The following is a 14,265-nucleotide window of genomic DNA, read 5'->3' as shown; positions in this document are numbered from 1 at the left end:
GCATATTTCCAAAGGTCTCGGTCAGAAGTCATTGCCTCCGTGAGGCCCAATGTTCGAAGGTCGTGCCTCACCACTTCATCCCAGATCTTCCTGGGCCTACCTCTTCTACAGGTAGTGTGGCACTTTTTCACACAGCTATCCTCATCCATTCTCGCTACATGACCATACCAGCGCAATCGTCTCTCTTGCACACCACAACTGATGCTTCTTAGTTTCAACTTTTCTCTCAAGGTACTTACAATCTGTCTAGTATGTACACTGACATTATATATGTGTTTTCTGGCTCTGACGAGATTCTGCTTTATAGGGAATTTTGTTATGAATGAGTTTAAAATCATAAAACATGTGGGTAGTTGGTCCTCAAGCATCTCCATACAGAGACTTCAGCCAAGCTGATCACTAACATAAAGTTTAGCATATCTAACAGTGCACCATGATAACTGCAAGTCAATTTTGTTTTGCACATTTCTCAAATCTTTGTAATAAGTTGGCGATGTTTTATTCTTTCTTTGAAAAGTATGAAGATGGTTATGTATATATACATATATAAATAGATACACATGCACACACAATCAATAACCTCATGAAAGATCTATCTAAACTACATCCTTTTTGTTTTATTTTTCACTTTTAGATATGGTTGCTTTTACCAGTTTGCAATCTTATGATGTTGCTGACCTCACAAAGCAATATTTCCGTGAACTACCAGAATGTTTATTAACTAATAAACTATCAGAAACATTTATTGGGATTTTTACACGTGAGTAACAATGTACACAGCATACATGCCATTCATGTTTCTCTCTTTCTTTCACTTTCTCCTTTCTTTTTACTCACCTTTTCTCATTTCTCTCTTTTCTTACCTTTTTCACTATCTCACTTTTCCTTCCTCTTTTTCTTTCTATCAGTATATTTTCCCCTCTTCTTTTTTCTCCCTTTCTCATATAGCAAATTAAATATCTAATTATTTGAATTACATCTTTGCTTGAACAAGTTCCATTACTTATCTTTCTTTAGTGTGTGTGATTTGGAGAAAGCTTTTGGCAAGGTGCGTCACTAAGATCCATTCATGTGCATTAGGTGTTGGTGAATGGTTTGTGGGAGCTGTACAGGCTATGTATAGAGGTGCAGTAAGTAATTAAGAATGCGAGTTGAGTTCAGAGACAACTTTAACATGTAAGAAGTAGTTCATCAAGATTCATTTCTCATCTCCCTGCTATTCATCCTATTTGTCCACGAGAACACCTATATGCAGAATCTACAATAGATTCTTATAGCTGAATCTATTGTAGAATTTGTCATCACTTTTAACTTCCACTTCTCCATGCTTGCATAGATCAGGTGGAATTCATTGAAGCAGATTTTTTTATGGCCAGATGTCTTTTCTGTTGTCATACCTCATCTGTTCCCAAGTAAAGTAATAATCCTCTAGTTTATCATACAAAGAACAGCCTGGACATAGTTATGAGCTTTTTGTTTACAAAGATTACACTACATGTGAAGACATGTAAAGAAGCCATGATGTGCTTTTGAGATTGATAATAAATGCTTATGTTTTGTTTACAGTTAATGGACACGTAAAGAAGGAGAAATACAAACTCACCCACACATTCATACGTACACATCATCATCATCATCATCATCATCATCGTTTAACGTCCGCTTTCCATGCTAGCATGGGTTGGACAATTTGACTGAGGACTGGTGAAACCGGATGGCAACACCAGGCTCCAATCTAATTTGGCAGAGTTTCTACAGCTGGATGCCCTTCCTAACGCCAACCACTCAGAGAGTGTAGTGGGTGCTTTTACATGTCACCCGCACGAAAACGGCCACGCTCGAAATGGTGTCTTTTATGTGCCACTCGCACAAGAGCCAGTCCAGGGGCACTGGCAACGATCTCGCTTGAAAACCCTACAAAGGCCAGTCAGGCGGTACTGGCAACGGTCATGCTCAAGATGGTACATCATATGTGCCACCCGCACAAGAGCCAGTCCAGGGGCACTGGCACCGATCTCACTTGGCTTGCCGGGTCTTCTCACGCACAGCACATTTCCAAAGGTCTCGGTCAGTAGTCATCGCCTCGGTGAGGCCCAATGTTCGAAGGTCTTGCCTCACCACCTCAGCCCAGGTCTTCCTGGGCCTACCTCTTCCACGGGTTCCCTCAACTGTTAGGGTGTGGCACTTTTTCACGCAGCTATCCTCATTCATTCTCACCACATGTCCAAACCAGCGCAATCGTCTCTCTTGCACACCACAACTGATGCTTCTTATGTTCAGCTTTTCTCTCAAGATACTTACACTCTGACGGGTATGCATATTGACATTACACATCCAGCGGAGCATACTGGCTTCATTCCTTGCGAGCTTACGCATGTCCTCAGCAGTCACAGCCCATGTTTCACACATAAATATATAAAAGGCTTCTTCAGTTCCTGACTGCCAATTTCACTCACAAAGAATTGGTCAATTCATGGCTATAGCATAGAACATTAGCTGACAATGTTCACACAATGGGGTCAGACCCCAAACAACATTCTTCTGAAGTGAACTTTGAAACTACACAGCCATGAAATTCTACATTTAGAAACAAAATCTTGAACTGCAAGGCTACTAAGTAAACTTAGTTAAGACTAAAATGTTAGTTAACAGAAGAGAAGAAAGGACTCTGTTACTGTGGAATCACAAGCAAGCTGTCAGAGAAATCAGGCTTTGTATATGGCAGATGCACTGAGGTAATAAGCTCTATGAGCACACCAGAAACAATGGCAATGGTTGTTCTATAGTAGCTAGAGTAAGAAAAGTTTTTTAAAAGTTCAGGGACTTATTACTTCTGCTAGCAACAAAGGCTTTCTCCTTCAGAATGAAAGGCTGATTGTATAATATTTGTGTCCAAAATGTAATGCTGCAAGGTAGTGGGACACGGACTTAGAATGCAAAAGACTTGCACAATCGAGAAAGATATGAAGTGTGCTCCAGTGGATGTGTAAAATTAGTGTATGTGAATATCAGAGTACAAATAAACCCAGAAAAAAATAGTGTAAGGGGAAACAGATGTAGTGTGCATGAGAGAAGGCTGTGTTTGTATGAGCATGTGATAAATGTGATGAGTGACTGCTGCATAGGTATGATCTTTTGATACTGTAGATAATTTCTGATACTTAGGTAACTTAATTAGCAGTGGAGGAGAATGCTCTGAGAGCATAGCCACTAGAATTAGAACTGGCTGGGGTAAGTTCAGAAAACTATTATCTTTGTTGATGACAAAGGGTCTCTCCTTCAGAGTGAAAAGTAGAGTGTATGATACTTGTGTACAAACAGTAATGCTACATAGTAGTTAAATGTGGACTATTAATGCAGAAGGCTCAGAAGAAATGAATCTAGCATGCTCTGCTGGATATGCAATGTCAGTGTGCAATCTGTAAATGTGTTGAGAGAAAACTGGCCACCAGAGACATCAGATGTAGTGTGCACAAATTCCCCCTCATCTCTTTCTAACTTGTTTACTCCGACCCATGCCCCACACATCTCTCTTTCTGTGAATGACTTTCTGGATCCTTGTCATACTCAGCCTTTATTATCATCATTCTCATTTAACGTTCATCTTCCATGCTAGTAAGCCAGAGGGCTACACCAACCTCCATTGTCTGTTTTGACTTGGTTTTTATGGCTGGATGCCCTTCCTAATGCCAACCACTTTACAGAGTGAACTGGGTGCACCAGTATCAATGAGGTCTGCTTTGGCACGGTTTTTTCAGGGAATTCCCTTCCAAGTACCAACTACTTTACAGAGTGAACTTGATGCCTTTTTACATGGCACCAGCACCGGTGAGGTCACCAAGTAATTTGCAAGATAAAGATCCTTTGAGAGTGGGATTGTTTTGGAGAAAGTGGCTTTGTGAAAGTTTAGAGTATGATAGAGGGACAGAAACAGGTGTATTGTTGTTGAGTAGATACATAGTCACTCCAGTAAAAGGGAGAGAGAGATGGTGGTGATGTGCCAGGGTATATTCTCAAGGTACAAGGACGTGAATATAATGAAATGATTGAGGATTATCCAGAGTGCAATGCAGTGAGGGAAGGAAGGAATACAGTAACTAGTGAAACCTTGATATATTGTAGGAACAGAATAGCACTTTCTACCCTCATAATGTAGAAAAGCTCTGGACCCCTACTATACAACCCTCCTCATCACCCTTGCCACTTCATTTCTCACTAACCACTGAAACTAATCCCTCCCTCTCTCCTCCCCATTCCATATACCTCCCCCAATAATGTCTACTCTTCCATGCTCTCCATTATCCCTTCTCACAAATATAAATCTGTTCCTCTCACCATGCTTTACTCTCAAAATCTTGCCTAAAATCATCACACTCTCTTTACTGTTCTTTAGTTTTCATTACCCTTTAAGCCATTTAGTCTTGCAAGTTTCAAGGCATCTTTGCTGGTGCTGGCACCATACAAAAGCACCCAGTACCCTCTGTAAACAAGCTGTCTTTAGGAAGGGTATCCAACTACAGAATCTATCTATGCCAAAACAGACATTGGTGCATGAAGCAGTCATCCAGCTTGTTAGGTTCTATTGAATTGTCCACCATGTGCCAGCAGGAAAAGTAAACACTAAATGACAATGATGGTGATGAGGATATGTACATACATACACACACACACACACACACACACACACACACACATATATATATATATATATATATATATATATATATATATATATATATATTTCAGCAGTATTAGCTCCAAGCAAACTTTAGGTTAGTTAAAATATGTTTGTGATATATTTCAACTTCTGAGTTGTGTCATAAACCACCAGACGTATACATATTCATGCATATATATGTATTTATATATAATAAATGCAAACATAGATCATGTGATGGTTTAATTAGTCATGCTCATGATCATATCCATATTGCCTTTGGTAGCCTGAGGACTCATATGAATCACTAGGTGAAGTGAATGAACTGTAAACATTGGTGAATAGTAGTAATAGTAATGTGTGTTTTTGATTGTCTATTTGGTTGGATTTTTTCCCCCGTCTTCTTGCTGAACACTCACATAATTTTTGACAGGAGAGTCCATCATATGTACATTGCACACTACAAGAGATACAAACATGCACCTACACAGTCTCCAACACCATCTATAATTTCTGAAACCCTACTAGCTTCCTTTTAGGAGGATCCTGTCTTTCAAGGGTTGTAATTTACAGAGCCACCCTCACACCATGCAATAGCATCACAAGGCACTACATGGGCATGATGACCAATGACTTTAAGGATATCAGTACATGCAGTACATTCACTTAGATGCAGGGAGAGAGAGAATTCCACCACTTTGACTTGTTTTCTCTGGAGATTCCATGACCTCCAACATTGAATGGACTATCATCAACAAGGCCCCCACCTTACTCACTTGGCACCCGCAATTACCAGCTTGTCTCCATAAAGGACTGCATATTCTCCACCAACCTGCAGTATCTATCAACAGGAAATACAAATTTATTCTGACCATCAGAGGTACGTCCTACCTGTGAACTTCAAACTACTTCAACACTTGCTGTCCCACAACCAAGGACAAGGTTCCTAATTCTATCTCCATAGTCCAGATTATAAGGAAGAAAGTGCAAAACAGAATAAAATTAAACATTTAGAGACAATAAAGTGATAAAATCTGGCCATTTCTGTACTTATTAACTGTTTCTTAGTTTCTTTGAAGGATCTAAATTACCCTCTGTCTTAAGAACCAGCATCTATATGCTGGGATCTAGTACCATAAAAAGAAACACCGCCATTAAGTCATTTGGTTTGCTCACCCTTCTCTCTTAACTTGCCTGGTAAGAACATTTCTTAGATTAGAAGACAAACACTTCACACATTCACACAGATATGAACGTTTATACAATACTCATAACTTAAGAGTATCTTTCAGTTGCACTCCCAACATCAATAAGATGTTGGTGAGCACCCTATTGCTGCAAGCAGAGGCAGGCCACTCATGTAGGGTATTCAATTACTACCCAGTGATTGGGGGTGGGGTCAGTGCAAAAGCCGAGGAGATTGGCTATGAGGCTGAGGTGGTGGCTAGTACCAGCAGCCAGAACAGTAGCCTAGGCAGCAATTGCACACCCATAGACTACAGAACCAGCATTGGCACTAATAGCAGTAGTGACAAAGGAGACAATCGCAACACATTAAGTAGCATAAACAACATCACCAACTTTACAGTTGGAAATGGCTCCACATCAGCAGCAGTGTTAATACCAGAATCATGTCTAGAAACACTAGAACCAGGACCAATGATAGAAACCTCAATGGTAGTAGCACATCCTTTTTACAGGTATGGAAATATATTGGTTCATCTAGAACTCCATTTAAGCAATCCCTGAACAACCACAGGTCCTTGTTTAGGATACAAGAGAGGCGCAACATCATGTCCCTAGCAAGCCATATTTGGTGCCTAAAAGAGGAAGAAACCCCATACATATAATCAAATGGAACTTGCTTAATCCAGGGGCTTTTTTAAACTCAAAGAAAGGAATTTTTAGCCAGTGCCCTTTTCTTAAACATGCCCTCCTACAAGCTTGGAACTCCCTAGATGTTGGATAAAACAACTATGTCACCTTAGAAATACTACCACAGACAGAGCTAGGATGTTGGATAATTCAACAATAGCAGTATCTTAGAACACCACCACAGCTGGAGCCATTCCTGCATGCTTCAAACTCACGAGATATTGAATAAAGCAGCAACAACAGCATCTTAGAACACCACTGCAACCAGATCCAAGATCATCATCGTCATCATCATTGTTTAACACCCACTTTCCATGCTGGCATGGGTTGGGCAGTTTGACATGGAGCTGACAAGCTGGGAGCTATCCAAACTCCAATTGTCTGTTGTGCATGGTCTCTATAGCTGCATGCCCTTCCTAATGCCAACCACTTAAGTGTGCTGGGTGCCTTTTATGTACCACCAGCATGGGTGCATTTACGTAGCACTGGCATAAGTGCATCTTATACAGCACTGACACAGGTGCTTTTTATGTAGCACCAGCACCTGAAAGGGGAAGCTTTTATGTGTGAAAGACAGTGATTTTACTTAGCTTGATGCATCTTATTAAGTACAGCAAATCACCACATCTTCCCAGTCCTTTGTCATTTCCTCAATGAGGTGCAGCATCCAAAGATCCTTTCTTACCACTTCTTCCCATATCTTCCTGGATCTCCCCTTCCACACCTAACCTCAGCAATTAGAGCTCGTCTGTCTTCATCCATATGCATCACATGACCAAACCAGTGTAGTCTTCTCTCTTGCACACAATGTGTGATGCCTCTTACACCCAGTTTTTCTCTTAAATCATTTACACTCTGTCATGCATGCACACTGACATTAACCGCCCAGCAGAGCATGCTAGTTTCATTTCTTTCAAGCCTTCACAAATCCTCTATAGTCAAAGCCCATGTTTCACTGCCATGATAAATAAATGTGTATATATATATATATATATATATATATATATATATATATATATAGTCAATCCAAACATGAACAAGCAAGAAAAAACAACAACGCAAGGACGTGGAATAAGTACAGAATTATTGGACGCTCAGGAAAGGAAAAAAAAGAAAGGATTTCACGTTTCGAGCAGAGCTCTTCATCAGAAATATAGAAAAAGTCCGAAGAAGGGAAGATGGAAAAATAAAATTGCCAATGATACACACACGGTCACATATTGAAATGACCGAAAGGGAATGGGTGAAGAAAAAGTTCTTTCAAAGACAGGAGGTACATGTGGGTATGCGCGTGCATGCAGATCTCTGTGTGTAATGATAGCACGTGTGTGTGTGTGTGTGTGGTTGGACTTAGTATTGTTTAAGGTCGTAGGAAGAATTTATAGTAAGAATTTTGGCAGGAGTGGCTGCCTGTTGTGTGTCTACCTACACATGTGCATAGGAGAATGTTCAGTAGAAAGGTACAGGCGAGCTGGCAGAAACGTTAGCACGCCAGGCGAAATGCTTAGTGGTATTTCGCCTGTCTTTACATTCTAAGTTCAAATTCCGCCGAGGTCGACTTTGCCTTTCATCTTTTCGGGGTCGATTAAATAAGTACCAGTTAAGCACTGGGGTCGATATAATCGACTTAATCCGTTTGTCTGTCCTTGTTTGTCCCTTGTGGGCAGTCAAGAAATAAGAAAGGTACTGGTAATTTGAAGTATGTGTGTGTGTGCATATATGTATATGTAGTGTGTGTGTGTACGTGTAGGTATGTGTGTACACATGAGGTTGTGTCTGTACTTTACTCTGTGTGTGTACATGTATGTATAATTGTGTGCGTGTATGTATGAGTGTGTGCTGTGTGTATGGGAGGTGTGTGTGGGTTCATTTGTGTGTGTGTATATATGTGTGTGCGTGTGTACATGTGTGTGTATGGGCGCTTGTATTTTGTGTGTGTGCGTATCTATGTGTGTTTGTGTATGTGTGCGTCTCTATGTGTGTTTGTGAACGAGGGGTTGTGTAGGGGGTATTGGTGCGTTCTTTTTGCATGTGTATGTATGTGCATGTAGTTGTGTGTGCATGTGCAGGTGTGTATGTGGGGTTGTGAGTGTTAGGTATATGTGCATTCGTGTGCATGCGTATGTGTGTGTATGTGTCTATATGTGTATGTGTGTGTGCCCGTATATGTATATATTGTATGTGTATGTATATGTATGTGTGTGTATGAATTTGTGTGTGCATGGGTTGTGTATGGGGTTTGAGAAGGCATATATGTGCGTACCTGTGAGTATGTGTGTGTGTGTGTGCTTATTTGTGTGTGTGTTTGTGCCCATGTGTGTGTAATTGTGTGCATGTCTGTATGTGTATTGTGTGTTGGAGGTATGTGTGTACATGTGCTAATGTGTGTATGTACACGTGTATATGTGTGTGTGTATGTACGCGTTTGCATATACAGAGGTGGGCACCGTTAATCGTAAAGTTAACTTCGTTGATCATTAATCTGTTAACCAAAAAGTTAACTTCAATAATTGTTAATCCATTAATTCTTTGAAAATGTAACAGAAATTAACATTAATCTGTTAGCATTAACTTTTATTGAAAAAGGCATAACTACAGTTTAATACCCCACCGACTTTGTTGCCTCATAACTTCCAGAAAAACGGATACTTTTTAACGAAACTTTCACCAAATAATCGCTTATATCCTGTAGATTGAGTGTATGTAAAGATTTGTTGGAAAAACTTTGCAAGGGGTTGGGGAGAGGAGTTTTGGAATATTCACAAAACCCAACATTCTTTCTGGAAAATAAGTATTTTTTATTGAAATTTTATACAAATACCTTTCAGACAGTGTAGATTACTATTACAAAGAAATTTGTAGGCAAAATGTTTGGAAGGGGACAGTGAGGAGGAGTTTCGGATCAGATGGCCCACATAATTTGGAATTTTGTTTTGTTGGGGATTTTTTCCAGTGTTTTTCTCCAAAGTTCTCAGAATGATGGGAGGCATCTTTTCAAGTAAAAAAGAAAAGAATTCTGAAAATTTTTTTTTTCACTCCCACCTCCTCTTCACCACCCCAGTCTGAAACGATTTTGGTTTTTTTTTTTTCACTACACACTTAAAACCCATGAGAGAAACATTTTCAGTTTAAAAGACTTTTAATAATTTCAGAGGAAAATGTGTGATTTAAGGGAGATCTGGCTGTTGTTTCTAGCACTTCACAAAACCTCCCTCCTTATTTCTTTCTCACTCACACATCTATTGATATTTTTCAATATTTTTCTCCCCATAAACAAATTTTATGAAATGGTGATGTCAAAGTAGCACGTGTTGTCCCAACCAAGCAAGGCCATGTCATCTGTGTGTGTAAGAAAAGTAACACCTAAAATATCTTTAGTGTTCATATTAAATCTATCAAATGTAGTGTTTATTTGTTCATGTTATTAAGAATTATTCAGGTTCAAGCAGGGTGTTCACAATAATTGCTTGTAACTTTGTAAATTGTGACATACAGATTTGAAATTTTTATCAGTAGGTACCACTGGTTTATTGTTATGTAATTTTAGCTGATCTTGCTGAGTAAATTTGACTTTTATGGGCAGGTAAATTTAATTAACAGGTGTAAAAGCAATAACATTATGGATAAACACTAAAATTGAAATTCTTAATGCATCTTAACTGTTTTGATTTGTTACTAAAATTATCCCAGATGGCAACCGACAAAAATTTTGCCACTTTTCAAGATGAGGTACATTAATTTGAATTAATTAAAATACAGGTATAGTCGGTACAAGATTTTATTCTTTCGGTAAATATTTCGTACTTCAGTGTGAAATAAATTTTTTCCACAGTTTTTTTTGGGTGTGCATTCAACGCATCTGACCTCCAAACCCACCACAAAGGGTGGTGGGGACCTTGAAGTTTCCCACCAAGGGTGTTTTGTTTTGCAGGTTTTTATTTCTTTTCCAGCTTATTTTGCATGCTTAAAATGAATGTGACACCGAAATCACAGAAAAGTAAAGATTTGGCTGCTATTTCTAGCATGCCCTGCTACCACATAACAGCTATTTGCATTCACACCAAAATATTTACCAACTTTTTCCTTCCATTTATTTTTTCTACTTTATGGAAATCAATATTTTCTCTGTTGACATCCATCTCAGTTAATTTTGCTTTTCTCCCAGTTCTGTGCTTTCTAGAAGAAAAGCCCTCACATTATCTCAAAGCTACAAGAATTCACTAATGTGATTTGTTTATTTTTCTAGAATTAGATGCAACAGGTTTTGGCTGGTTTAAACACAAAAGGGTTAAAAAGTGCCAAAACTATAAAGTCAACTTTTTTGACCATTTTCAAGGCTTCAGAACCCAAAAACTATGGGGGTTTTTTTTGTTTTTTTTTTTTTGTTTTGTTTTGCTTAGAGTTAAAAAATTTTTTTTATTTCAAAGGGTCTAGAAAAGGCTGATTTCATAGTTTTGGCCCGTTTTTAGGTTTTTAAAGGCTTTTAGATCCAGAAAAGGATAAAAAAAAAGAACTCAATTGAAACACAATATTAGTATTAAACTAAAAAAAAGTTTATTGATAAAGTGGCCATAAGAACATAAAAATTTTTTTTAATGAAATACACATCATCATCATCATCATCATCGTTTAACGTCCGCTTTCCATGCTAGCATGGGTTGGACGATTTGACTGAAGACTGGTGAAACCGGATGGCAACACCAGGCTCCAGTCTGATTTGGCAGAGTTTCTACAGCTGGATGCCCTTCCTAACGCCAACCACTCAGAGAGTGTAGTGGGTGCTTTTACGTGTCACCCGCACGAAAACAGCCACGCTCGAAATGGTGTCTTTTATGTGCCACCCGCACAAGCCAGTCCAGGGGTACTGGCAACGATCTCGCTCGAAAATCCTACAGGAGCCAGTCAGGCGGTACTGGCAACGGCCACGCTCAAAATGGTGCATCTCATGTGCCACCCGCACAAGAACCAGTCCAGGGGCACTGGCAACGATCTTACTTGGCTTGCCGGGTCTTCTCACGCACAGCACATTTCCAAAGGTCTCGGTCAGTAGTCATCGCCTCGGTGAGGCCCAATGTACGAAGGTCTTGCCTCACCACCTCAGCCCAGGTCTTCCTGGGCCTACCTCTTCCACGGGTTCCCTCAACTGTTAGGGTGTGGCACTTTTTCACGCAGCTATCCTCATCCATTCTGACCACATGTCCATACCAGCGCAATCGTCTCTCTTGCACGCCACAACTGATGCTTCTAATGTTCAGCTTTTCTCTCAAGATACTTACACTCTGACGGGTATTCACATTGACATTACACATCCAACGGAGCATACTGGCTTCATTCCTTGCGAGCTTACGTATGTCCTCAGCAGTTACAGCCCATGTTTCACTGCCATGTAGCATGGTACACAATATATACATAATTTAATTTTTCCTCTCTCCTCTATTTTGTTGATAAGATTCATGCTGCACTTTGTGAAAATTAACATACTAAAATTTTCATCAGACAAGGACAATCTCTTGGCACTCAAGATGTCCTTGCCCATGGAAAATAAATGTCCAATTGCAGCACTGGAAGGGATGGCTGTTGAACTTGATGAACAAGTCCACCAACACTTGCTCACTTAAGAAGGCAGCGTCTATCAGTAGCTCTTTCGAGTTGGTCTCCAACCAGGTCTTTAGTAAATTCTGGGCCTTGTCCATCGGTGACCTATGGCTTCCGCTTTCTTTTTGCTGAGTGACACAACTGAAGATGTCATCCTCCACCTCTTTATTGCTGCTGCTCACTTCCTCAGACTGTTATCCTCCATGCTTCTCTTCACCTTAGTGAACTTGGCATTATCATACCTATCCAACCAGATGAGGCAAAACCAAGGGGGAAGGCAGCAGGAGGGTCGCAAATCTTTTGTTGATGCTGGCCAAAACTGTGTCGACCAAGGGGCCAAAACTGTGTCGACTAAGGGGCTAAAACTGCATCATTCAAGGTGCTGCAGTGAATGAGTTTTGGGTTAACAGACTTCAGTTCATGGAATCTAAATGTAACAGAAGTCAATTAGTCCGATCATGATTTTAGAAGTTAACTTAAAAGTTAAATCATTAGAGAAAATGTTAACTTCATAAATCAATGATTAATGGACTTATGCCCAGCTTTGTATATATCTATATATATATATACTACTATATTTCTCTCTTTCACTCGTTGCTCACCTATTTTCTACTTCCTCCCCTTGTTTCTCCCTCTACCACTCTCTCTCTCTTCCTTACCCCTCGCTGGTCACATGTGTCCAGTTACTAATTCTTTTCTTCCTTGGCTATCGCCGAGCAAAGATACGCACTTACTTCGTCCTGCTTCCAGTTCGTTGCTTCACAGCGTTCAATATACACATAATTTTTCACGTCTGGCTGTATAGCCTTTTCCGTTTGTTTTCCTGTCTTGTTTTGTTTTCCGTTTGTATTCTGTCCGCCACTACATTCCTCCGTAGTACAAGTTTAATTTGCGTATACAAATTTAATTTGTGGTCTGTGGGAAGAGCCATTTTAACGATGCGTCTGCTCTACTCTTCGAAACGCCTGTGTTAGAATGGGGGCAGCTGATGAAGGAAAATGTTCTTTATGTGGCCTGTGTGTTTTCTGTACTCTGGTTATTATTATTTTTTTGTCTACGTTTTGTTTGCGATGTCCTGTACCTATATATACAGGTAGATGTAGGTATGCACATACTTGTACGTATATATGCATATACTCATTTATTATTTGTTTATATATATATATATATATATATATATATATATATATATATATATCAAGCTGAGTAAAAAGTAAGCAATGTTTCGAAACATGAAATTCATCACAATATACTCCAACAATGCAGAAATTTTATTCATCAAAGTAAGTACCATTACAATCAACACATTTTTGTCAATGAGTTACAGGTTTGTTTATTCTAGTAACATAAAAACCTGAAGTTCTGGAACTGACAAACTCTTTCAATGCATTTTCAGCATTGGTTTGATTTTTGAACACCTTCTCTCGCAAGAAACCATGAAGGTGCTTGAAAATGTGGTAGTTGGTAGGAAAAAGATCTGGAGAATAAGCTGGGAGGGGGAAAATCTTTGTAGCCAAGTTACCTCAACTTCTGGAGCATCATTAGTAAAACGTGTCATCGAGCATTATCATGAAGAAGGATTGGCCCTCTTCTGTTGACCAGTGTGGGATGGAAGAGTAGCAGATTTTTGTTCACTTTGGCAATTTCATGGCAATGTGTTTCTGCAGTAATGGTTTTTTGGGGTTTTAAGAAGTTATAGTGGAAGAGTCTAGCAGTACACTACCAAACAGTCACCATAACCTTTTTGAAGAGTTTGGATTTAGGGAAGGTTTTCAGTGCTTCATTTTGGTCCAACCACTGTGAAGTACGTTTTTCATTATTGTACAAAATCCACTTTTCATTGCAAGTTACAATACAATCGATAAATTGATTGGTCTGGTTACAGAGAAGCAAATTTCATATTTGCACATTTTCTGATTTTCACTCAAATCTTGTGGTACCCAATTGTTGAGCTTTTTTGATTTTCTGATTGCATGCAAATGGTTGCAGGCAGTTTTCTGGCTAACCTGAAGTTCCTTTGCCAGTTCTAAAGTGGTTTTACATGGATCTTTCTCAATGATAGTCTTTAATTAACTGTCATCGGTAACAGATGGACGTCCACTACGCTCACAGTCTTCAAGGCTCAGGTCTCCGCTGTG

The 14,265-nt window shown here is 39.5% G+C and overlaps 1 protein-coding gene across 5 annotated transcripts in view; it reads left to right on the top strand.

Annotated features, from left to right (window-relative positions):
* The window catches only part of LOC106880368 (rho GTPase-activating protein 7), a 601,077-nt gene that overhangs the window by 457,385 nt on the left and 129,427 nt on the right, over positions 1 to 14,265 (top strand). For all 5 annotated transcript variants that reach the window (XR_016244003.1, XM_089361608.1, XM_089361606.1 and 2 more), the window contains exon 10: positions 635 to 760. Coding sequence is in view for 4 of the 5 variants with exons in the window: in XM_089361608.1 (XP_089217734.1) it covers positions 635 to 760 (126 nt within the window). In the remaining variant the exon portion in view is untranslated. The remainder of the gene's footprint in view (positions 1 to 634; positions 761 to 14,265) is intronic.

The sequence above is a fragment of the Octopus bimaculoides genome, chromosome 13 (assembly GCF_046866305.1).
Source record: "Octopus bimaculoides isolate indiv1 chromosome 13, ASM4686630v1, whole genome shotgun sequence".
NCBI lineage: Eukaryota > Metazoa > Mollusca > Cephalopoda > Octopoda > Octopodidae > Octopus > Octopus bimaculoides.
Note: the sequence above shows the minus strand (reverse complement) of the source record. Positions and strands in the feature narration are given on the sequence as shown.